The sequence below is a fragment of the Pseudorca crassidens genome, chromosome X (genome assembly GCF_039906515.1).
Source record: "Pseudorca crassidens isolate mPseCra1 chromosome X, mPseCra1.hap1, whole genome shotgun sequence".
NCBI classification, from domain to species: Eukaryota; Metazoa; Chordata; class Mammalia; order Artiodactyla; family Delphinidae; genus Pseudorca; species Pseudorca crassidens.
The window spans coordinates 120,166,916-120,193,706 of record NC_090317.1 but is presented as its reverse complement, the minus strand read 5'-3'; the positions used below and the strand labels follow the sequence as shown (position 1 = coordinate 120,193,706).

Sequence of the window (26,791 nt, the reverse complement as noted above, 5' to 3'; positions counted from 1 at the left end):
TTTTTATTTCCTCTGAGCCACTAGCTTGAAAATATATTCGTAATTCTAACTTGACCTCAGCCCTCTTTTTCAGGAAGCAGAAATGGTGTTTAACTAATTGAGTTGTTTTGAAAATATTGAAGGAATTAAAGGAACAGTGACCGTTTTGTCACTTTTGGGTTACATTATGGGACTTAAAAGTGAGAAACAATTGGAGATGGGCTTTGTTGCTTCCTGTTTGTCTTAACCATCTAGTCACTCTTGACCTCAGGTAATTGTGGCATTGTTTCATAACTACTGCTATTTGGATGGTCTCTTAAGGTGACTTTTTTCTTTTAACATTACAGTACATTTCTAAGAGTCTCTTGAATTGTCTAAAACTGCTGTCTGATGTGATAGCCGCTAGGCACCTGTGGCTATTTAAGTGTTAATTAAAATTAAGTAAAATTAAAAATTCCCTTCCTCAGTATACTAGCCACATTGCAAGTGTTCAGTAGCCAATGTGACTAGCGGCTACTGTGTTAGAGCAGATCTAGAATATTTCCATCATTGCACATTGCATAAAGTTCTGTTGGACAGCACTGGTCTAAAAAGATGGGATATTACTTTGTCAAGTATTCCAGGCATTTTTTAGAACACCAAGCTCCTTCATAGTACTTCCTAAATCCTTGTGTAGAATTTGTGGGGTTTTTTTTTGTTTGTTTGTTTGTATTTTTACTAGAATTTGTTTTATAAGGTTGAGTTTTCAAAAAACGAATAGACTATTTTTTGAGCAGTTTTAGGTTTACCAAAAAATTTAACATAAATTGCAGAGTTCCCATTTATCCCCTCACACCACACCCCTTTCCCCTATTATTTATATCTTGCAGTATTGTGGTACATTTGTTACAATTGGTGAGCCAATATTAATACATTCTTATTAACTGAAGTCCATAGTTTACATTAGGGTTCCTTCTTGGTGCTGTTTATTTATATTCTAAGAGTTTTAACAAATGTATAATGACATGTGTCCACCATTATGATATCATACAGAACAGTTTCACTGCCCTAAGAACCTCCATCCCTTCCTCTCTTCCCCCAAACCACTGGCCACCACTGATCTTTTTACTGTCTCTATAGTTTTGCCTTTTCCAGAATGTCTAAGGTTGATTTTTTCCCCCTAGATTTTTGCTTGGGAGTGTTAAAAATTATTTAACTACTCTTAAAAACTTATTTTCAGGTCAGATAGGAAGGATAAAGATATATGGAATCTATGCTCAAATTAATGAAATGTTACATTTACATGTTGCCTTATAGTTTTTATAGCATATTTTTGCACATACATTAAGTCTTTCAGCATCACTCAGGTGCTGTGGAGAAGGCTGGGCAACTGTCATTGTCCTCATTTATAGATGACAAATTGCTCAGCAAGGTCAAGTGATTTGCCCAAGGGGTGAAGCCGAGTGTGGAAAGTACCCTTTCATCTACACTACAGTAATAAGTAGCGTGGTAGTGGGCAAATAGTATGGATTTGGAGTCAAGACCCGTCCGTGGCTCTTGCCACCTATTAGCTGTGCAACCTTGGGCAGGTTTCGCAGTCTTTCTAAGCCTCAATTGCATCATCTGTAAAGTGGCGATGATGCTAATCCCTACCGCATAGGACTGTTGTGAAGTATGAGAGTTGAGGGCTTCCCTGGTGGCGCAGTGGTTAAGAACCCGCCTGCCAATGCAGGGGACACGGGAAGATCCCACATGCCCCGGAGCAACTAAGCCTGTGCGCCACAACTACTGAGCCCACGTGCCTAGAGCCCGTGCTCCGCAAGAGAAGCCACCGCAATGAGAAGCCTGTACACCGCAACGAAGACCCAACACAGCCGAAAATACATAAGTAAAAATAAAATTAAAAAAAAAAAAAAGTTGATGTGACACGTTCAGCCCAGTGCCGGGCATGTAGAATTTTACTTGGTGGGGAGGCTAGCATATATGAAAGATCCGTTTCTCTTGCTTTTAGGGTGTTATTCTGTAAATCTATCTTCCAACCTTTGTGTCCTTCACTCTTCCCAGAATCTCTCAGTGATAGACTTAATGAGGAGAAATCAGGTCAGGGTGGGGCGAGAGTATGGGGTAGGAAGAAACCATTTCGTTGTCTTGTTTTTCTCCCCATTTGCGGACTTGATGATGAATTTCCACTCTTCTAGCACAGAGATTAAGTAATAAGAATCAAAGTGATCTTCTCTTTACGACATTGTCATCTAATTCTATCAGCAAACTTTGGTAAGTTTTATTTTCATGGAGAACCAAACGGGCAAAGCAGTCATGAGAGCAGACCAGATACAGCACATCCCTCTAGCAATACCACATTCATAGATCGTAATATGCCACAGTTATTTATTACATTACTGGAAGGTGTTGTATATGTTATTTTGTGTCATTTATATCGGTCTTGACTAGAGAAGTTTTATTTAGGAGTGTATATACCAAATCCAGATTCCATAAAACAGGTCACATGTGATTTCCCTTTGTGTGGGATTCTTCACAGAAGGAGTCACTATAATAGTTTTCCTTTCAGTAGATATGCTGTTCAGGTTTTACACTTTGCAGAGAGTTGTACTTCAAAGGAAAGGAATTCGAGTTCTCACTGTTTCCTGCATTGTGCTCAGCACTTAAAATGTGCTTGCATTCTGATATCTTCCTTACCTCTGCAGAATAGGTGGTATCCCTAGATATGTAGATAAGGCATCTGAAGCTCAGTCAAAACAACAACAGCAAATCTTGCTCAAATTAAATAACACAGCTCAGAGTTGGTGAAGTTGGCCTAGAGCTGGTATATAATCGTGTAATTGATAACGCAACTGATGTACCCTACTGCATGGACAGTTTGCGCTTTTCTAACCTAATATCCCAAAGAAATCCCTTTGCCTCTTCCCCCCACCCCCTTCTTCCCAATTACTTTTTGTTTGGTTCTAACACGATTACAGTTTCCACTTTTTTAACCTAATATCCCAAAGAAATCCCTTTGCCTCTTCCCCCCCCACCCCCCTTCTTCCCAATTACTTTTTGTTTGGTTCTAACACGATTATCAGTAACTTTTAGTTAATGTAATGGATGTGACAGTATTTAAAGTGTGTAAAGTGGTATACAAGTTTAATATAGTATTCATCAACATTGAGAATTAGCTATGTTTAAAATTTTCCCAAGTGGGGCATTTCTAGAAGAGGATAAAATAGGTTAGGTGACCCTTTAAGGGTTTGAACCTTGAGTATGTTTTTATGATTCAATTTATTTCCTAGTTGAAATGCTCTTGGGACTTACAACTACTTAAATTTTATTACTTGAAGGAAAAGATATATAAAATGACCATTGTTGTCCTGTTGTGCTGGCAACATAATTTTATTAACATTTATTGCTCAGGGTGCTGGTTTGCATTCTGTGTTACATTTCCAAAATGTCCCCAGGACGACCCCCATTACCCCCACTTCCTACTCTGTAGTCTGCCACGAGTAATATTGCTAAACTACCACTTGTTCATTTTTCTTCTTTCCCTATTCAGGTCAAAGTAGAATGGTTTGTTGAGGAAGATGTGCCAGTAGCTTAGAAGCACGTTTCGTTAAGGATGTTTCATTTTTTAAACTTATTTATTTATGCTGCGCTAGGTCTTACTTGTGGCATGTGGACTCTAAATTGCGGCATGCATGCGGGATCTAGTTCCCCAACCAGGGATCGAACCCAGGCCCCCAGCATTGGGAGTGTGGAGTATTACCCACTGGACCACCAGGGAAGTCCCAAGGATGTTTTAGATTGACATGTGGATCATATTTAAAAGTGAGAATGCATAATTTGCAAATGCATCCTTATTCACATATTATAAACAGTTCTGCATGGTAGCAATATATATTCATTACAGCTTATCTTACTACTCTAGGAGGTAGGTACTGTGCATCTCTAGTTTACAGATCAGGAAACTGAGAGGTTGACCTCCCTATGGCAACACACGAGGTAGTAAGTGGTATATTCAAAGGCCGGGGTCTCTGGGCTCCAAAGCCATTAGCCATATTCCATGTCTCTTGTGCTCTCTAAACACATTTCTTGAGGATGGTAAATAAAAATGTGCTCTTCGTTGAATGTGAGTAAAACTTGGTGATAGGTAAAATGAGTAATGGTTTTTGCTGAATGAAATCAAGTTACAAAGGGTGGGGTTAGGTCATTGGGGGTATAGGAAAGCTATTGTAATCCAGGAACCCAGGGAATTTTGAGCCTTATAGCTTTTGTTTCATTGCTTTAGGCCCCAGGTTGACCTTAAGATATTTGATTTAGGAAGTGTGCTTTTGACTCCCTGCAAAGGCACCTCCAAGTGTAGTTTGGATGAATTAAAAGGTAGAGGGTTTAGAGAGAGACCCTTTTTTTTAACCTCTCAGAGTCTGCATAGCACAGTGTTAACAAACAGCTGAAGTGGTTGGGTTAAGTAGGACAAGAGAAAGAGAAGGTTTGATGTTTCAAAGGTGCATCATGATTGGTCCATGTGGAGCTGGCGAAGGATGACTTCATAAATTTGGAACAGGGGTGTTGCGTTTACGTAACCTGTAAAAAGTAGAGGACCATTTTACATCTCAGGAGTCTGTGGCTTGAAGATGCTAAATGTGTGGCCTGGCCCCTGCCCTTCTGCAAAGTAGATCAGGCCCAAGCACATTTCAGTAGCTTTGGGAATTAACATCTTATTTTCTGATCCTTTTGCCACCTAGATAGGTGTTCAGGCTAATACAGGTATCTCTCAGATTGCTGCTCATCACTGAACTACAGTTTTAGAGCTTGAAGTGATTTTGCAAATTATGGAGTCCAGCACCCTTCCTTTTAATAAAAGAAATGGCTATAGAAGTTAAATGTGAAATCGAGTGCCATTATCCTTGGATTAAAAGGCAAACGATGTGCACAGTCTAAGATAGATGTTAGCACCAACCACTAGAGATAGTAGCACAAGCCCCTGCTGGAGAGAGCGTGCAGCCAGAGAAGCTGCATTCTGACAGGGCCTTTTCCAGACCTGTTGGCTCCTTTTTAAAAAAAATTTTTAAATTTAATTTTATTTTTTTATACAGCAGGTTCTTATTAGTCATCCATTTTATACACATCAGTGTATACATGTCAATCCCAATGGCCCAATTCATCCCCCCCCACCCCCACGCCCCCCCCACCCCTACGCTGCTTTCCCCCCTTGGTGTCCATAGGTTTGTTCTCTACATCTGTGTCTCAATTTCCGCCCTGCAAACTGGTTCATCTGTACCATTTTTCTAGGTTCCACATAGATGCTTTAATATGCAATATTTGTTTTCTTTTTCTGACTTACGTCACTCTGTATGACAGTCTCTAGATCCATTCACGTCTCAACAAATGACCCAATTTCATTCCTTTTTATGGCTTATATTCCATTGTATATATGTACCACATCTTTATCCATTCGTCTGTCGATGGGCATTTGGGTTGCTTCCATGACCTGGCTATCGTAAATAGTGCTGCAGTGAACATTGGGGTGCATGTGTCTTTTTGAATTATGGCGTTCTCTGGGTATATGCCCAGTAGTGGGATTGCTGGATCATATGGTAATTCTATTTTTAGTTTTTTAAGGAACCTGCATACTGTTCTCCATAGTGGCTGTATCAGTTTACATTCCCACCAGCAGTGCAAGAGGGTTCCCTTTTCTCCACGCCCTCTCCAGCATTTGTTGTTTGTAGATTTTCTGATGATGCCCATTCTAACTGGTGTGAGGTGATACCTCATTGTAGTTTTGATTTGCATTTCTCTTATAATTAATGATGTTGAGCAACTTTTCATGTGCTTCTTGGCCATCTGTATGTCTTCTTTGGAGAAATGTCTATTTAGGTCTTCTGCCCATTTTTGGATTGGGTTGTTTTTTTTTTTAATATTGAGCTGCATGAGCTGTTTATATATTTTGGAGATTAATCATTTGTCGCATCGTTTCTGAATATTTTCTCCCATTCTGAGAGTTGTCTTTTCGTCTTGTTTATGGTTTCCTTTGCTGTGCAAAAGCTTTGAAGTTTCATTAGGTCCCATTTGTTTATTTTTGTTTTTATTTCCATTACTCTAGGAGGTGGATCAAAAATGATCTTGCTGTGATTTATGTCAAAGAGTGTTTTTCCTATGTTTCTTCTAAGAGTTTTATAGTGTCCGGTCTTACATTTAGGTCTCTAATCCATTTTGAGTTTATTTTTGTGTATGGTGTTAGGGAGTGTTCTAATTTCATTCTTTTACATGTAGCTGTCCAGTTTTCCCAGCACCACTTGTTGAAGAGACTATCTTTTCTCCATTGTATATCCTTGCCTCCTTTGTCATAGATTAGTTGACCATAGGTGCATGGGTTTATCTCTGGGCTTTCTATCTTGTTCCATTGATCTATGTTTCTCTCTTTGTGCCAGTACCATATTGTCTTGCTTACTGTAGCTTTGTAGTATAGTCTGAAGTCAGGGAGTCTGATTCCTCCAGCTCTGTTTTTTTCCCCTCAAGACTGCTTTGGCTATTTGGGGTCTCTTGTGTCTCCATACAAATTTTAAGATTTTTTGTTCTAGTTCCGTAAAAAATTCCATTGGTAATTTGATAGAGATTGCATTGATTCTGTAGATTGCTTTGGGTAGTATAGTCATTTTCACAGTATTGATTCTTCCAGTCCAAGAACATGGTATGTCTCTCCATCTGTTGGTATCATCTATAATTACTTTCATCAGTGTGTTATAGTTTTCTGCATACAGGTCTTTTGTCTCCCTAGGTAGGTTTATTCCTAGGTATTTTATTCTTTTTGTTGCAGTGGTAAATGAGAATGTTTCCTTAATTTCTCTTTCAGATTTTTCATCATTAGTGTATAGGAATGCAAGAGATTTCTGTGCATTAATTTTATATCCTGCAACTTTACCAGATTCATTGATTAGCTCTAGTAGTTTTCTGGTGGCAACTTCAGGGTTCTCTATGTATAGTAACATGTCATCTGCAAACAGTGACAGTTTTACTTCTTCTTTTCCAATTTGTATTCCTTCTTCTTCTCTGATTGCCATGGCTAGGACTTCCAAAACTATGTTGAATAGTAGTGGAGAGAGTGGACATCCTTGTCTTGTTCCTGGTCTTAGAGGAAATGCTTTCAGTTTTTCACCATTGAGAATGATGTTTGCTGTGGGTTTGTCGTATATGGCCTTTATTATGTTGAGGCAGGTTCCCTCTATGCCCATTTTCTGGAGAGGTTTTTTTTTTTTTTTTGCGGTACGTGGGTCTCTCACTGCCGCGGCCCCTCCCATCGCGGAGCACAGGCTCCGGACGCGCAGGCTCACGGGCCCAGCTGCTCAGCGGCATGTGGGGTCCTCCCGGACCGGGGCACGAACCCGTGTCCCCTGCATCGGCAGGCAGACTCTCAACCACTGCGCCACCGGGGAAGCCCTCTGGAGAGTTTTTTATCATAAATGGGTGTTGAATTTTGTCAAAAGCTTTTTGTGCATTTATTGAGATGATCATATGGTTTTTATTCTTCAACTTGTTAATATGGTGTATAACATTGATTGAGTTGCGTATATTGAAGAATCCTTGCATCCCTGGGATAAATCCCACTTGATCATGGTATATGATCCTTTTAGTGTGTTGTTGGATTCTGTTTGCTAGTATTTTGTTGAGGATTTTTGCATCTTTATTCATCAGTGATATTGGTCTGTAATTTTCTTTTTTTGTGGTATGTGTGTCTGGTTTTGATATCAGGATGATGGTGGCCTTATAGAATGAGTTTGGGAGTGTTCCTTCCTCTGCAATTTTTTAGAAGAGTTTGAGAAAGATGGGTGTTAGCTCTTTTCTAAATTTTGATAGAATTCACCTGTGAATCCATCTGGTCCTGGACTTTTGTTTGTTGGAAGATTTTTAATCACAGTTTCAATTTCATTACTTGTGATTGGTTTGTTCATATTTTCTATTTCTTCCTGGTTCGGTCTTCGAAGGTTATACCTTTCTAAAAATTGGTCCATTTCTTCCAGGTTGTCCATTTTATTGGCATAGAGTTGCTTGTAGTAGTTTCTTAGGATGCTTTGTATTTCTGTGGTGTCTGTTGTCGCTTCTCCTTTTTCATTTCTAATTTTATTGATTTGAGTCCTCTCCCTCTTCTTCTTGATGCGTCTGGCTAATGGTTTCTCACTGTTGTTTATCTTCTCAAAGAACCAGCTTTTAGTTTTATTGATCTTTGCTATTGTTTTCTTTGTTTCTATTTCATTTATTTCTGCTCTGATCTTTATGATTTCTTTCCTTCTGCTAACTTTAGGTTTTGTTTGTTGTTTCTCTAGTTCTTTTAGGTGTAAGGTTAGATTGTTTATTTGAGATTTTTCTTGTTTCTTGAGGTAGCCTTGTATAGCTATAAACTTCCCTCTTAGAACTGCTTTTGCTGCATCCCACAGGTTTTGGATTGTTGTGTTTTCATTGTCATTTGTCTCTAGGTATTTTTTGATTTCCTGTTTGATTTCTTCAGTGATCTCTTGGTTAATTATTAATGTATTATTTAGTCTCCATGTGTTTGTGTTTTTTACGTTTTTTTCCCTGTAAATTCATTTCTAATCTCATAGCGTGGTGGTCAGAAAAGATGCTTGATATGATTTCAGTTTTCTTAAATTTACTGAGGCTTGATTTGTGACCCAAGGTGTGATCTATCCTGGAGAATGTTCTGTGCGCACTCGAGAAGAAAGTGTAATCTGCTGTTTTTGGATGGAATGTCTTATAAATATCAATTAAATCCATGTGGGCTGTTGTTTCATTTAAAGCTTCTGTTTCCATATTAATTTTCTGTCTGGATGATCTGTCCATTGGTGTAAGTGAGGTATTAAAGTCTCCCACTATTACTGTGTTACTGTCGATTTTCTCTTTTATAGCTGTTAGCAGTTGCCTTATGTATTGAGGTGCTCCTATGTTGGGTGCATATATATTTATAATTGTTATATCTTTTTCTTGGATTGATCCCTTGATCGTTATGTAGTGTCCTTCCTTGTCTCTTGTAACATTCTTTATTTTAAAGTCTATTTTATCTGATATGAGTATTGCTACTCCAGCTTTCTTTTGATTTCCACTTGCATGGAATATCTTTTTCCATTCCCTCACTTTTAGTCTGTATGTGTCCCTAGGTCTGAAGTGGGTCTCTTGTAGACAGCATATATATGGGTCTTGTCTTTGTATCCATTCAGCAAGCCTGTGTGTTTTGGTTGGAGCATTTTATCCATTCACGTTTAAGGTAATTATCGATATGTATGTTCCTATGACCATTTTCTTAATTGTTTTGGGTTTGTTTTTGTAGGTCCTTTCCTTCTCTTGTGTTTCACACTTAGAGAAGTTCCTTTAGCATTTGTTGTGGGGCTGGTTTGGTGGTGCTGAATTCTCTTAGCTTTTGCTTGTCTTTACAGCTTTTTATTTCTCCATCGAATCTGAATGAGATCCTTGCCGAGTAGAGTAATCTGGGCTGTAGGTTCTTCCCTTTCATCACTTTAAGTATATTATGCCACTCCCTTCTGGCTTGTAGAGTTTCTGCTGAGAAATCAGCTGTTAACCTAATGAGAGTTTCCTTTTGTGTTATTTGTCGTTTTTCCCTTGCTGCTTTCAATAATTTTTCTTTGTCTTTAATTTTTGCCAATTTGATTACTATGTATCTCGGCGTGTTTCTCCTTCGGTTTATCCTGTATGGGACTCTGCGCTTCCTGGACTTGGGTGGCTATTTCCTTTCCCATGTTAGGGAAGTTTTTGAGATAATCTCTTCAAATATTTTCTCTCGGGTCCTTTCTCTCTCTCCTCCTTCTGGAACCTCTATGATGTGCATGTTGTTGCATTTAATGTTGTCCCAGAGGTCTCTTAGGCTGTCTTCATTTCTTTTCATTCTTTTTTCTTTATTCTGTTCTGCAGCAGTGAATTCCACCATTCCGTCTTCCAGGTCACTTATCTGTTCTGCCTCAGTTATTCTGCTATTGATTCCTTCTAGTGTAGTTTTCATTTCAGTTATTGTATTGTTCGTCTCTGTTTGTTTGTTCTTTAATTCCTCTAGGTCTTTGTTAAACATTTCTTGCACCTTCTCGATCTTTGCCTCCATTTTTTCCCAAGGTCCTGGGTCATCTTCCCTATCATTATTCTGAATTCTTTTTCTAGAAGGTTGCCTATCTCCACTTCATGTAGTTGTTTTTCTGGGGTTTTATGTTGTTCCTTCATCTGGTGCGTAGCCCTCTGCCTTTTCATCTTGTCTTTCTGTGAATGTGGTTTTTGTTCCACAGGCTGCAGGACTGTAGTTCTTCTTGCTTCTGTTGGCTCCTTCTTGTCTTCTTCACCAGTGGGAGAAATCAGTTGCCTTTGCCCTAACTTCAGCACTGGTTTGCCCCTCTTTTCTTCTCATTTACCTAATTAATGCCTCTGTGTGCTCCCTTGTCCTCTACATGCTGTGACACATCACTCTGGAGCCTTTTGCTGCCTAAAGTTAGAAGCTGGGACAACTCCTTGGGACTTCCCTTGTGGTCCAGTGGTTAGGACTCGGCACTCTTGCTGCCAGGGCCCTGTGTTCAATTCCTGGTTGGGGAACTAAGATCCCACAAGCTGTGCAGCGAAAAACAAAACAAAAAGTTGGGATGATTCCTAAACTTACCTTGCCTCCAATTTGTGTCCCTCCTCAGAACTCTGTCATTGCTCGTGTTCATTCATTTTTTGTTTAACAGTTTTATTGAGGTATAATTCATATGCCATACAATTCATCCACTTAAAGGGTAGAATTCGATGGTGTTTAGTATATTCAGATTGTGTGGCCATCACCACACTTGTTTATTTTTAACATACTTTGGAAGAACATACTCTTTGGAATATTATAGAGAAAGAAGAGAATTCAGTCTCTGCTTTCTAGGTCCTAGGTCCGTGACTGGACACATTACTTAAGATTACCTGGGGCGTCCCTGGTGGCGCGGTGGTTGGGAGTCCGCCTGCCGATGCAGGGGATGCGGGTTCGTGCCCTGGTCCTGGAGGATCCCAGGTGCCGCGGAGCGGCTGGGCCTGTGAGCTGTGGCTGCTGAGCCTGCGCGTCTGGAGCCTGTGCTCCACAATGGGAGAGGCCACAGCAGTGAGAGGCCCACGTACTGCAAAAAAAAAAAAAAAAAGATTACCTGATCACTGAGGCTGTTGTTCATCATACCTGCCTTTAAGACAGTTCTGAGGATTCAGCAAGGAAGTATATCAACTACTGTTGGAGAGGCTTTTGAATGAACCAGAGCAACAAAGAAAGGCCAAGGGAAAATGGCTTATACCAATTCTCCCTCACCACCCATGTGGATTATAGTGATTGGTACTGTAGTGACTTAACCAAAAGGGAAAGAGGCTGATTTGTTAGGTGTGGTTGAACAGGAAGGAAAGGACACTCTTCTCTCTGTCCTCCCACCCGGTCCCAGGGTGTGTTCCCTAGAGATGGATCTGCTTGGTTTGGGAGCCCTCTCAGACCATGCTTTCACTGAGCTGGCCTCTCGTCTTTCTCTGTTCCTCCTCTACTGCAGCCGGGCAGCAGTTCTCAAACTTTTTGGTTTCAGGGTCTTTTTGCATACCTAAAAATTATTGATTACCCCAGGGAGCTTTTGTTAATGTGGGTTATATCTAATAATGTTTCCCATATTTTAGAAACATATTACCCAGCTGCCATTCGGAAAGTTTGTACAACTTTATATTCCCATCTACAGTGCTTGCATGCCTTTTCCCCCATACCCATTTCAAAAGCAGCTTAAAAAAAAAAAAATCTAAGTGATGTATATACCTAATTTTAAAGGTCAAATGACGCAAGGCTTTCAGAAGAGCAAAACCCCGAACTGCTTGTCCCCATCCCAATTCCCACTTCCCAGAAACCACCATTTTACATCCTTAGCAGTTTCATCTGTTTGCCTCTGTATCTCAGAATACGCTTATACTGCTCTTCCTTCATTTTGTTTTAAACTGTGGCAGACACTGCTATTTGCCCACCTGATAACCAATTTCTTCCTCTGTCTTCAGAGGTAGCTCAGAATTCCTGAGCCTTCCAGGATTCTGAAGCTTTAAAATGTCCTGGTCACCACCTGGCTGCTGTTAGCTGCTCTCCTGTGTTTGGTTGGTTTTTTTTGTAATAAATTTTGTTTATCTATCTATTTATTTATTTGGCTGCATTGGGTCTTCGTTGCTGTGCGCGGGCTTCCTCTAGTTGTCGTGAGCCGGGGTCACGCTTGGTTGCAGCACGCGGGCTTCTCGTTGCAGTGGCTTCTCTTCTTGCATGCAGAGCACAGGCTCTAGGCGTGTGGGCTTCAGTATTTGTGACACGCGGGCTCAGTAGTTGTAGTACGTGGGCTCAGGAGTTGTGGCTTGCGGACTCTGGAGTGCAGGCTCAGTAGTTGTGGTGCACGGGCTTAGTTGCTCCGGGGCCTGTGGGGTCTTCCCGGACCAGGGCTCGAACCCGTGTCCCCTGCATTGGCAGGCGGATTCTTAACCACTGCGCCACCAGGGAAGCCCTGCCCTCTGGTTTTATCAGAAGTGGGGACTGCTCTTTCTTGTTTCATCTTTCCCAAGATTATTCTGTATTCTGTCAGAAGAGAATAGGCTTATTTTTCATGGGCCTTTGCCTAAGACTTGTTCTGAGGAATGTGGCATACCATTTATTACTGACTCAACTGCTTTATCTTGCTAATGGAGCAATTCAGTAATTCTAGCAACTGGAATATTTTTACACTAACTCCTGATGACCAGTATAAAGTTAGATTTTATTTGCTAAAGACTTGAATATTTGAAATTGTGATTCATCATGATGTTTTGGGGGGGGTGGGGGTAAAATATATATAACATAAAATTTACCATTTTAACCATTTTTAGGCGTACAGTTCATTGGCATTAAGAGGTTAACAGTGTTGTGCAAGCTACACCACCATGCATCTCCAGAACCTTTTAATCTTCCCAAACTGAACCTCTGTACTCCATTCCCCCTGCCCTGCCCGTGGCAAGCAACCACCATTCTGTTTTCTTTCTCTATGAATTTGGCTACTCCAGGTATTTCATATAAGGGGAATCATACTATGTTCTTTTGTGTCTGACTTTTTTCACATAACATAATGTCTTCTTCAGGGTTCATCCATGTTGTAGCATGTGTCAGAATTTTCTTCCTGGGCTTCCCTGGTGGCGCAGTGGTTGGGAGTCCGCCTGCCGATGCAGGGGACCCGGGTTCGTGCCCCGGTCCGGGAAGATCCCACATGTCGCGGAGCGGCTGGGCCCGTGAGCCATGGCTGATGGGCCTGCGCATCCAGAGCCTGTGCTCCGCAGTGGGAGAGGCCACAACAGTGAGAGGCCCGTGTACCGCAAAAAAAAAAAAAAAAAAAAGAATTTTCTTCCTTTTTAAGGTTGAATAATATCCTAATGTACGTATATACAGGTGCACCTTGGAGATATTGCAGGTTCAGTTCCAGACCACCACAGTAAAGCAAATAACATAATAAAGTGAGTCAGACGAATTTTTTGGTTTTTTAGTGCATATAAAGTTGTTTACACTATAGTGTAGTCTATTAAGTGTGCAGTAGTGTTATATCTAAAAAAGCAATGTACATACCTTAATTAAATAATACGTTATTGCTAAAAAGTCCTAATCGTCATCTGACCATGCAGAGTTGCCACAAACCTTCAATTTGTAAAAAACGCAATATTTGTGAAGCACAATAAAACCAGGTATGCCTTTACCATATTTTATTTATCAATTCATCCATCAATGGACATTTGGGTAGTTTTCACGTTTCTTAACTTCAGATGTGATTCTTTAGGACATAGAAACACTACTTTCATACCAGGCTCAGTACATGTAGGTCTCAAATCATGGCTTTTTTTCCCTCACTCACTTCCTACTTTGTTCCCTAGTTTATCTGTATAATGAAGTAATATTCTCACTGTCTTAGAATTGTAAGGCTCAACTAAATAAAGTATTTTAAATGTCTACCACATAGCAATTAGTAAATGTTAGGTTTTTTTCCTTTCTCCCTTTAGTCAGAACTTAGCCTTATATACAGTATGTTAACCCTCTTTTGTGTGTTCTATGTATAGGCTTAGCTGTTGACTGTCTGATTCTACTTGGGAAGAGTTAACTGTCCATGATTGAACCTATTTTTTTTTCAACTGGTAAAATGATTTGGTAGATGTCCTAGCCGTAGTTATAGATTGAGGCCAAGTTTAAATGAGATATTTTAGTTTTCATAATTGTTTTAAGAAGGAGATGTATCAGAACGGCTACAAAAATTCATGCTTAGTAGATCGTGTTCCTACTATAGGAGAAGGTGTAGTGTAAAGATTTGTGGGGACAGACCCAGAGGTCTGTTGAGCAGGGTGAAGGGAGAAGATGACCTGAAATGACTCGAAAGAAACTCCTGCAACTCTTCAGACTCTGAGGCTGGGGTGTGGTGGAATAGTGAAAAAATATAATACTGCTTTTTTGTTCGTTTTTTTTTTTGCAGTACGCGGGCCTCTCACTGTTGTGGCCGCTCCCGTTGCGGAGCACAGGCTCCGGACGCGCAGGCTCAGCGGCCATGACTCACGGGCCTAGCCGCTCCGCGGCATGTGGGATCTTCCCGGACTGGGGCACGAACCCGTGTCCCCTGCATCGGCAGGCGGATTCTCAACCACTGTGCCACCAGGGAAGCCCCAAAGTTTCACTTTGAACTTCTAGTTCTTTGTGGTTTTCATTTTTCACGTTTCAATCTTGATATATCTGGAGGGGTGTGATGGGTTATCACTTTTTCCCCCCATATGACTTGGGAGATATCTCAAATCGTTTATTTCCTTTACCAGTTTGAAATGACGCCATTTTAAAATTTTTTAGGGACTTCCCTGGTGGCACAGTGGTTGAGAATCTACCTGCCAGTGCAGGGGACACAGGTTCGATCTCTGGTCCGGGAAGATCCCACGTGCCGCGGTGCAACTAATCCTGTGTGCCACAACTACTGAGCCTGCGCTCTAGAGCCTGTGTCCCGCAACTGCTGAGCCCAGGTGCCACAACTACTGAAGCCCGCGCACCTAGAGCCCGTGCTCCACAACAAAAGAGAAGCCACTGCAATGAGAAGCCTGCGCACCGCAGTGAAGAGTAGCCCCCGCTTGCCACAACTAGAGAAAGCCCGCATGCAGCAACAAAGACCCAACGCAGCCAAAAAAAAAAAAAAAAAAAAGTGATTGTTATACAAATATATTTTCTTTTTCAGATTCTTTCCCTATGTAGGTTATTACAAAATACTGAGTGTAGTTCCCTGTGCTATACAGTAGGTCCTTATTTCTATTTTATATATAGTGGGGTGTATATGTTACTCCCAAATTCCTAATTTATCCCTCTCCCTCCTCTTTCCCCTTTGGTAACCATAAGTTTGTTTTCTATGTCTGTTAGTCTGTTTCTGTTTTGTAAATAAGTTCATTTGTATCGTCTTTTTAGATTCTACATATAAGTGATACCATATATTTGTGTTTCTCTGACTTCACTTAATATGATAATCTCTAGGTCCATCTGTGTTGCTGCAAATGGCATTATTTCCTTCTTTTTTTTATGGCTGAGTAGTATATCATTGTGTGTGTGTGTGTGTATCACATCTTTATCCATTTATCCATGTATCCAACCTACTTTATCCATGTATCCAACCTACATTTAGGTTGCTTCTATGTCTTGGCTATTGTAAATAGTGCTGCAGTGAACATTGGGGTGCGTGTATCTTTTCAAATTATGGTTTTCTCAGGGTATATGTCAGTAGGGGGATTGCTGGGTCATATGGTAGTTCTATTTTTAGTTTTTTAAGCAACCTCCATACTGTTCTCCACAGTGGCTGTACCAACTTAAATTCCCGCTAACAGTGCAAGAGGGTTCCCTTTTCTCCACACCCTCTCCAGCATTTATTGTTTTGTAGACTTTTTGATGATGGCCATTCTGACTGGTGTGAGGTAATAACCTCACTGTAGTTTTGATTTGCGTTCCTCTAATAATTAGCAATGTTGAGTATCTTTTCATGTGCCTTTTGGGTCTTTGGAGAAATATCTATTTAGATCTTCTGCCACTTTTCTAATTTAAAAAGCACATGAACCTACCAACTCCAACCACTTATTTAAAAAAATAACAAATAAAAAAGCATATGAAAATGTAAGTTTTATGGGTAGGTTTGTTTGTAAAATTTGTATTTGGAAATGTAAAAGCCCCTCAAAATACTGGAAACATTTACAAAAGAGGTTCATATTTTCAAAACCAAATAAGCCTGGTCGTGGCCATGCTGAGAGTGGGAAAGCGCCTGGTGTCTGAGGCCAGGCAGGCGTGCGCTCTGTGTCTTCACATTCCTGCTTCGTCGTTGATGACTCTTAGAGGAAATTATTAGAAACATAGGGTTGAAAGGATTTTTAGAGATAATTTAGTTTAATCCTAAGACACAAAAAGTTTTTTTTAAAAAAAACCTTCAATGTCTTAAATATAATCACTTAAAATTATTTAAAGATGTCTCTACTCCCAAATTAGTGTTGTCTCGCCTCCCTAAACCCCAGAGTTAATTACTGCTAAAAACTCTCCAGCTCTTTCCCAATGTTTTCCTAAATTCGTGCTGGTATATCTAGCATGGTATGTATTTTTAGACATTTAATGTCTCCGATTTCTTTGTTTGACTTTGAACTTTCATTTTCCAAGGCTGATGTGTGAAGGGAAAGGAGTGGTGTAATGGAGAGAACATAGGCTCTTGAATTTGACAGACCTGGTTTTGAGTTTTACTGGCCCATTTTACTGACTTGAATATGATCTTGGGCAAGTTACTTCATGTCACTGAGTCTCATTTTCCTAAGACCCACTTCTCAGTGGCGCGGAGAAGGTTAAATGGGGTAATGGGGCTTGTAGGTTCTGAAGGTTTACCTTTACCTACTTGATAAGTTTCTTGAGACTCTTTGGGAACTAGAGGCGAGCTCAGGACCTCTGGCGGGGATGGGGAAATGCATCTGTGTACACAGCCTTTCCCCCCTGCCCCTCCTGTGGCCGCCCAGCTCTCCACAGGGAGTGTCTGCGCTCAGCACGTGTCTGGCACTGGTCAAAGGCATTCAAGCTGGTTTAAGCAGATGGTAGTTGAAATAATTTGAGAGTGAATGTGGTTGTTGGCTTTTTTGTTTTTTCCTTTAGACCAGTCTTAGTAAAAGAACAACCATCACTAAAAACATTTAAGCTCTTTTAAACAAAATAAGCCAAAGAAAGGTGGTTCTTTAGCTTCAACAATATTTGAAGGAGCATAAGTGAAAGTTTTTGAACTGTTTTTTTTTTTTTTTTTTTGGGCCGCGTGGCTTGTAGGATCTTGGTTCCCCGACCATGGATTGAACCCAGGCAGTGAGAGCACAGAGTCCTAACCACTGAGCCTCCAGGGAATTCCCAAATTCATCTGTTTCTAGACGTATTTCCTCCCAATACTTTGTGTGTCTGTGTATATATACATAATACATGGTGCATACTATTTTGTAATTTCTTTTTATGTATAATACTTTGGGAGCATCTCTCCCCGTTATCAAATAGACTTCTGTAAGACGGCTCGGTCAGGACAAGGGTGTTTGTACGGTAGACAAAGGTGACTCATGAAGCAGTACATCGTTGTGGTTAAGAGCGTGGACTCGGAAATTAGTTGGCCAGGGTTCAGATCTTTGCTGGGCAATTTACTGTCTGTGACCTTCAGCTAGGTACTTAACTTTACCACGCCACCATTTGCTCACATGTAAAATAGAGATAATAATGGTAACTGTCTCTTGACATTATTGTGAGGATTAAATTAGTGAGTATAGGAAGGTGCTTACAGTAGTGCCTGGCTGTAGTATTTGCTGTATAAGTGCTAGCTGTTGTTGCTGTTGTTTATCCAAGAGAGTGTACCAAGCAAAGGCATCCAGAATGGGTGTCAAAGAGGGCAGAGTAGGAAGTTGTATTGGCCATGTGATAGAGAATTCTCTGCTTAAGGAGTTGAAGGCTGAGAAATCATTTACAATTTAAATAAAGTTATTGGCCCTAAGAATTTGCTTCATATCAAATGGTCCAGTGCGGAACCTCAAGTGGGGAAAATTGGGGCCTACTATATCAAGAGTATTTGTAGACTAGGGTTGGAAACAAGCCCAGCTCTAACTGGGCTTATTCATAAACAAAAAGATTTTGTAGAGCCAGAGTAAGTCTTTCATTAGCAAATGTGAAGAATAAATCAAACTTAACTGTACAGGAGAGAAGGGAAATGTAATACTGTCCTGCTTCTAATGATAAAATAATAATAGTGGTGTTTTTCTCTATAGATACTTCCCATGGCTTGTTTTAAGCAGCCATTTTGGCCCCTCGTGTTTTCCACTCATTTGGCACTTGAGCACCTTTTATGCATAAGCTGTCGCTATCTAGGAGGATGTACATACCAAATAAGTGATAATGTAATATGTATGGCAGGAATTTCAAGGTGAAAGGAGTGTCTGGAAAGACAAAAAAGAAGTAGTGTTAGCTAAAGATAATGATGAAATAAAATTAGAAGGATAACGTTAGATATGATGGTTGTGCGCTATACAGATTAATTTAACATCCTTATTTATGCTCAGTGCCACTGGCTATTTTTAAACTTATTTATTTTTGGCTGCATTGGGTCTTCGTTGCTGCGCGCGGGCTTTCTCTACTGCGGTGAGCGGGGGCTACTCTTCATTGCGGTGCGCGGGCTTCTCGTTGTGGTGGCTTCTCTTGTTGCGGAGCACGGGCTTTAGGCACGCAGGCTTCAGTAGTTGTGGTACACAGGTTCAGTAGTTGTGGCTCACAGGCTCTAGAGCGCAGGCTCAGTAGTTGTGGCGCATGGGCTTCGTTGCTCCACGGCATGTGGGATCTTCCTGGACCAGGGCTCGAACCCGTGTCCCCTGTGTTGGCAGGCGGATTCTTAACCCCTGTGCCACCAGGGAAGCCTGCCACCAGCTATTATTTTGAGTTAGGTGAACATTTTGGCCTTTCTAACCTGTCTTTTTTCTGTCTCTGGTAGTTGTAATTGACCTATATGCCTTTAATCTGAAAGCCAGCATAACTTGCAGTTAAATCACCTATGGCATTTTGAAATAGGTGAATAAATATACTGTGAGTTTTCTCCAAAATTGAGAGAATGAAGGACAGTCTTAAGAGAAAATATTTGCAAATCATACCTCTGATAAAGGACTTGTATCCAGTGTCTATAAAGAACTCTTACAACTCAATAATAAAAAAACAAATAACCCAAATGTAAAAATGGGCAAAGGATCTGGATAAACATCTCTCCAGAGGAAGTATACAAATGGTCAATAAGCACATGAAAATGTTCTCAGCATCACTGGTCATTAAGTTAGATACCTTCACACCAACTATGATGGCTATAATGAAAAGGACAGACAATAACAAGTGTTGATGAAGATGTGGAGAAATTGGAACCCTCACCCACTGCTGGTGAGAATGTAAAATGGTGCAATCGATTAGAAAAAGTGTGGCGGGTTCTCAAAGGGTTATACATAAAGTGACCATATGACCCAGCAGTTCCACTCCTAGGTATATACCCTGGAGAAATGTAAACAGATGTCCCCACGAAGATTTGTACATTTATGTTCATAGCAAAATTATTTATAATAGCCAAAGTTGAAAATAATCATAATAGCCAAAATTGAAAATAATCTAAATGTCCATCTACTGATGAATGGATAAACAAAATATGGTCTGTCCATACAGTGCAATATTATTTGGTAATAAAAAGAAATTAAGTACTGATACATGCTACCATGTGGAGGAACCTTGAAATCATTATGCTGTGTGAAAGAAGCTAGACACAAAAGGTCACATATTGTATGATTCCATTTATATGAAATGTTCAGGATAACCACATCTATAGAGACAGAAAGCACATTAATTGCCTAGGGCTGGGAGTTTTCGGCGGATTAGGGGTTTATAGCTGAAAAGGGTACTGAGTTTCATTTTGAGGTGACCAAAGTATTCTAAAATAGATTGTGGTGATCGTTGCACAACTTTGTGAATACACTAAAAACTAGTGAATTGGATGGTATGTGAATTATATCTCAATAAAGGTGTTATGAAAAATCACTAATTGAACTGGGAAACTAGAAATAACCAATTCCAATCCTCAGGTAGGCTTCTCAATAAAATTGATCTTAGGAGAGGCCTTGGGTTTTCTTGGTGAAAATTATTTATGTTCCTGCTTCTTCCAACAAATTGCTTGCTCATTATATTTTTGATATTGCTTGACACCATGTTTTCTGGTATTTTGTGAGTTTTATTATCATTATGCTTCTGAGAAATTCTGTCTTAGAGATAAGCAATCTTCCATTTTAATTTTCTTTTAACAGACTTTCATCAGTGTTTAAAGCCAGCATTGTGGTTTTGTAGCCCTATTCTTAATATTGGGCTAATGGTTTTCAGGGAATCGGTTTAAAAATTATTTTTTAAAAATTGGGGGGACTTCCCTGGTGGCGCAGTGGTTAAGAATCCGTCTGCCAATGCAGGGGACACGGGTTCGAGCCCTGGTCCGGGAAGATTCCACATGCCGCAGAGCACCTAAGCCCGTGTGCCACAACTACCGAGCCTGCGCTCTAGAGCCCACGAGCCACAACTACTGAAGCCCACGCGCCTAGAGCCTGTGCTCCGCAACAAGAGAAGCCACCGCAATGAGAAGCTCACACACCGCAACGAAGAGTAGCCCCTGCTCACCACAACTAGAGAATGCCCACACACAGCAGCAAAGACCCAACGCAGTCAAAAATAAAAATTAATTAATTAATTTTTAAAAAGTTGGGGAAGATGGTATTAATAGCACTGGGTTGGGGTTTTTTTTTTTTTGCGGTACGCAGGCCTCTCACTGTTGTGACCTCTCCCGCTGCGGAGCACAGGCTCCGGATGCGCGGGCTCAGCGGCCGTGGCTCACGGGCCCAGCCGCTCCGCGGCATGTGGGATCCTCCCGGACCGGGACACGAACCCGTGTCCCCTGCATCGGCAGGCGGACTCTCAACCACTGCGCCACCAGGGAAGCCCTAGGTTGGTTTTTTTTTTTCTTCTTCTCAGTATTGCTTTTGCATAAAGGATCTCTGTTAACATTATCCATCTGCCCAACGAGTATATGACAGTTTAATATTTGGTATAAAATAGAGGTGGGACTAGTAGTTCTGTGTATAATGTAGCATTAAAATGATCACTTGGCAGGAATTCCCTGGTGGTCCAGTGGTTAGGACTCTGCACTTTCACTGCCGAGGGCCCAGGTTCAGTCCCTGGTCAGGGAACTAAGATTCTGTAAGCCGCATGGCACAGCCAAAAAAAAAAAAAAAGATCACTTTGCATTTGGCTTGATATTAATACTTCTGTATGTTATTTGGGCCTATCAAGGACTTTAAGAAGTTTCTGCAGTAATGAAATTTAACAAAAGACATTTCCTAAATCCTTGGTAATTTTTTGTAGACCTAATATCTCTGGATTACATTTGAGAAATAGTGCTTTATGGACTGCATTACGTATGGAAGAGAATTTTTTGGAAAGAATTTGAGTGTAGCATCAAACCATAACTCTAAAAAACGCATTTCTCCTTAATGCATTAATTTTTTTAAGAAAAAGTGTAACAGGCACATTTTTTAAAAAGTAGTATCAGAAAAGAATGCATCTCTAATCTCTCTCCCCAGAGGAAAATATTTCTGTTTTGGTTCTTCATAATGCTGGAATAATATATAAATTGCAACTTTTAAAATAAACCTTACTGAAGTAAAACATACATTCAGAAAAGTATCCAAATCATAAAGGTTTAGGCTTAATGAATTTTCACAAAGTGAACATCTACGTTACCCCACCTAGATCAAGAAACAGACTATTACCGAGCACCCCAGAAGGCCCCACCCCCAGCGGTGAACACAATCTTGATTTCTGGCACCATTGATTAGTTTTGCTTGTTTCTGAACTTTATATGTAAATGGTTTCCTGTAGTATGTTTTCTTCTGGCACCTTCCTCACAAAATTCTATGAGACTCATCCCTGTTGCTGCATGTAGCAGTACTTCGTTCTCACTGCTGGATGGTATGAACACACCACAATGCATCCATTCTTCTGTTGATAGAAATTTGGGTTGATTTCATTCGGGGGCAATTACAAATAGTGTGGTTTTAAACATTCTTGGCCTTTGGCTGCACATCTGTACATACTAGGGTAAAATCCTAGGGGTAGAATTAACTGGATTGGAAGGTAGCCATATTGCAAAAGGTTTTAAAAGTGGCTGCACCAGTTTGTTCTTGCGAAAGCACAGTACTTGATTTATCAACGTTGGACTATAAAAGATGCGGATTTAGTTCCCTTAACCTCTCCATCCTCTGCTACTTTGATACTTTAAATTATCGTCATTTCTTCAGCTGGATACTATTGTAACTTGAAAAAATAAATCTCTCTTTTCCTATTAACTTTGTAGAGTAGCTTTTGTCCACTTGTAATAAGAGAAAGGTATTAGCCACCTCCCCATCAGTTATGTTATTCAAAAAAGGAAGAGGCCCTCTTTCACGCAGAGAGGAAATACACAGAATTTAAGTTTGTGCCCCATCATATGACCAAGTAGTGTCAACCAGGGGAAAAACACACACCACCCCATAAGTAAATGGGTTAACATTATGATAGAAGAGAGGAGAAGTTTAAAGTACTGATGGAGAATAAAATACTAGAATGAAGCTGTCTGTCCCATGCCTGCTGTCTGTATTTGTTAGGGCAGGGGTAGCTGTTTAAAACCTAATTCTCACAATGTCTGTGGCTTTATAAGAGAGAAAGGTATTCTCTTTCTCATCTGATAGCCCAGTGTGGGTGTTCTTAGTAAGACAGATGGCTTTCCTTGTATAGGTATGTGAGCTTTAGGGGTGCGGGCTGCTTTCATCCTGTGGCTCTGCCATCTCTTGGGGTCTTGGAGACCTCTGCGTCCAGCCAGAATGGGAAAGAGATGGAGGAGAAAGAATGTGTGCTTCTAAAAAAAGTTTTGTTGCAGAAGGAAAAGTCATTCCTTGGGCTCACATTTTATTGGTGGCAACTTTGCATGGAAGTCCCGGCCAGATGACAGGGGCTGGGAAGTGTCGGCCGGTCTGAGCACTTGGCCACCAGTCCCGGCTCCACAGGATTGTGGAGGAGCCTGGGTTTCTGCTGGACAGCCAGTGAGCCATCTCTGCTGTACTGTGTCCTAGAGGCTAAGACCAGAATAATTAACATTCGTTAACTTGGGATAATTTCATGTCTTTTAAGATGCTAATTATTTTAAGTGGTGAATTTTTATAAGGAAATATGTTTATTTTTTATTGGCTAGGGCACTAACACAACTTGATACTTTTTTTTTTGAAACAAGTTTAGATGTACAACTAAATGGCATTTCTTGCTTCCTTTGGTACCACTGAGTTCTGTGATTTGTTTTAACTTTAATTTTCTTCCTTTTTTTAATTTTTATTTTTATTGGAGTATAGTTGATTTACAATGTTGTGTTAGTTTCAGGTGTACAGCAAAGTGAATCAGTTACACATACACATATATCCACTGTTTTTTAGGTTCTTTTCCCGTATAGGCCATTACAGAGTATTGAGTAGAGTTCCCTGTGCTATACAGTAGGTCCTTATTAGTTATCTATTTTGATATATAGTAGTGTGTATCTGTCAATCCCAACCTCCCAGTTTATCCTTCCCCCCCTTTCCCCCATGGTAACTGTAAGTTTTCTACATCTGTGAGTCTATTTCTGTTTTGTAAATAAGTTCATTTATACCATTTAAAAAATTTATTTATTTATTTATTTTTTTGTGGTATGCGGGCCTCTCACTGTTGTGGCCTCTCCCGTTGCAGAGCACAGGCTCCGGACGCGCAGGCTCAGCGGCCATGGCTCGCGGGCCCAGCCGCTCCGCGGCATGTGGGATCCTCCCAAACCGGGGCACGAACCCGTGTCCCCTGCATCGGCAGGCGGACTCTCAACCACTGCGCCACCAGGGAAGCCCTGTACCATTTTTTTAGATTCTGCATATAAACGATATCACATGATATTTGTCTTTCTCTTTCTGACTTACTTTACTCAGTATGATAATCTCTTGGTCCATCTATGTTGCTGCAAATGGCATTTCATGCTTTTTTATGGCTGAGTAGTATTCCATTGTATATATGTAGCATATCTGCTTTTATCCATTCCTCTGTTGATGGACATTTAGGTTGCTTCCATGTCCTGGCTATATTGTCAGTAGTGCTGCAGTGCATGTATCTTTTTGAATTATGGTATTCTCAGGGTATATGCCCAGTAGTGGGATTGCTGGATCATATGGTAATTCTATTTTTAGTTTTTTAAGGGACCTCCGTACTGTTCTCTATATTGGCTGTATCAATTTACATTCCCACCAACAGTGCAAGAGGGTTCCCTTTTCTCCACACCCTCTCCAGCATTTATTGTTTGTAGATTTTTTTTTTTTTTTTTTTTTTTTTAATACGGTACGCGGGCCTCTCACTGTTGTGGCCTCTGCCGTTGCGGAGCACAGGCTCTGGACGCGCAGGCTCAGCGGCCATGGCTCACGGGCCCAGCCGCTCCGCGGCATGTGGGATCCTCCCGGACCGGGGCACGAACCCGTGTCCCCTGCATCGGCAGGCGGACTCTCAACCACTGCGCCACCGGGGAAGCCCTGTTTGTAGATTTTTTGATGATGGCCATTCTGACTGGTGTGAGGTAATACCTCATTGTAGTTTTGATTTGCATTTCTCTGATAATTAGTGATATTAAGCATCTTTCCGTGTGTTTTTTGGCCATCTTAACTTTAATTTTCTTATTTACAGTGAGGTCACCTTTCAGCGAAACTTAGAAATTACCATGTTTACATCGGTTTTACAAACAACTAAGAAAGGAAAAAGCTGTCAACCTGTGGTGTGTGATGGATTGTAAACATTGATTACATTTAATTTAACCCCCCTTCCCATCTTTTTTTCTCCTCTCCCCTTCCCTCTAGTTTGTGATTGGCACAATGGAAGAAGCTGGAATGTGCGGGCTAGGGGTGAAAACGGATATGTTGCATAACTCTCAGTCCAATGATATTCTCCAGCATCAAGGCTCACACTGTGGTGGCACAAGTAACAAGCATTCCTTGGAAGAGGATGCACACAGTGACTTTATCACGAAGGGCAGGAGTTTGGTGAGCCCAGAGTACTGCACACGAGAGTCAAGGGAGGAAATTCCTGGGCGAGAGGCTCGAACAGATCCTCCTGATGGTCAGCAAGATTCAGAGTGCGACAGGAACAAAGACAAAACCTTAGGTAACAACCTCAGCTTGGGGGTTGCATGTTTCACACGTTGCTCCTTTGAGTTGTATTGTCCGCAGCACAGGTGATGATGAACATGGCCAGCGTCGGGGGCAATGTTGCTCAGCTGACACATCTGTTGTTTTCAGTGGGGCAGGCAGCCTGTCTGCTGCAGTGACGTGCCGGGGGGCCCGAGACAGCAGAGGAGGAGGTTACTTCTCTCTCAGTAGTCAAGAATGGGCTTTCGTGAAAAAAATCTGGGGCCAATTTGACAGGAGTAGTCCCCACCCCCAGCTTCACCATGAGGCTTGCAGGATCTTAGTTCCCTGACCAGGGGTTGAACCCGCGCCCTTGGCAGTGAAAGCGCGGAGTCCTAACTACTGGATCACCAGGGAAGTCCCAGACGGAAGTAGTATTTGATTTGCCTTCTTTGCATCTTTAATGTAGTCTGACCAAAATTTACTGTGAAAACTGTGTATTTATTTGATCATTTTATTTTAAACCTAGTCACAAAACTTTAGAGACGATATAACGTTGGGTGAAGTTCAAGAAGTGGGTTAACACTGGTTTTCAAGGGTATGTTTTCTTCTGCTGTGTTTGAGATTCAGGATGAAGAATGCGGTACAGTAAATCTCATTAGGAAATCTGAATTCTCCTTTTATTTTAAGCTTACTGGTTGCCCCTACGTTTTTTATACTTATTCTACCTGAGATTAACAGTGTTTAAATTTGTTTGGTTTTCTATATGCTGAGTTGGAGTGATCCTTCGTATTATACCCATTTTCTGTTAACTTGGCAAACTTAAAATTATTTTTCATATTTCTATAAATTTTTAATTCCTTACGAACAAGACAAATTTCTTCAATATTAGCAGCCCCAGTTAAATGTGTAAAAGCAGAAGGAGTCTTAAAAAGTTACACATAATGTTACCATGCGACCCTGCAGTTCTACATCTAGTTATATTCCCAAGAGGGTTGAAAACGTGTCCACACAAAAACGTGTCCAGGAGTGCTCAAGGCGGCATTATTCATGATAGCTGTAAAGTCCAAACAACACAGTTACCCATCAGCTGATGAGTGGATAAACAAAATGTGGTCTGTCTGTACATGGAATATTATTCAGTGGTAGAAAGGAATGAAGTCTTCATACATTGTGGGTGAAGCTTTAAACTATTATGCTAAGTGAAAGAAACCAGACACAAAAGACCGCAAATTATATGATTCCACTTAATATGAAATGTCTAGAATTGGCAAATCCATGGAAACAGGAAGTAGAGTAGTGGCTGCCAGGGACCTGGAGGAGGGAGCCTCGGGAGTGACTGCTCATGGGCATGGGGTTTCTGAAATTAGACAGTGGTGATAGTTGTACGACTTAGTGATTATACTTAACTGTACACTTTAAAAGGGTGAATTTTATGGTATGTGAGTTGTATCTCAGAAAAAACCAGGTAGAGTGTGAGTTTAAAAATCTTCGTAAAAATTGCAAGTTACCTTACTGTTATTTCTAATCATATTCAATAATCATATTTTGTCATCTCTCTTAAAATTCTTATTGGCCTTGGGCC

General features: G+C 40.7%; 1 protein-coding gene and 1 non-coding gene across 5 annotated transcripts in view; both read left to right on the top strand.

Annotated features, from left to right (window-relative positions):
- Window positions 1–26,791, top strand: part of TXLNG (taxilin gamma) — a 52,743-nt gene that overhangs the window by 2,121 nt on the left and 23,831 nt on the right. For all 4 annotated transcript variants that reach the window (XM_067723486.1, XM_067723485.1, XM_067723484.1 and 1 more), the window contains exon 2: window positions 24,940–25,243. In XM_067723486.1, the coding sequence (XP_067579587.1) occupies window positions 24,940–25,243 (304 nt within the window). The remainder of the gene's footprint in view (window positions 1–24,939; window positions 25,244–26,791) is intronic.
- Window positions 21,165–21,237, top strand: TRNAE-UUC (transfer RNA glutamic acid (anticodon UUC)). The gene has a single exon. It is a non-coding gene; the product is annotated as a tRNA-Glu (tRNA).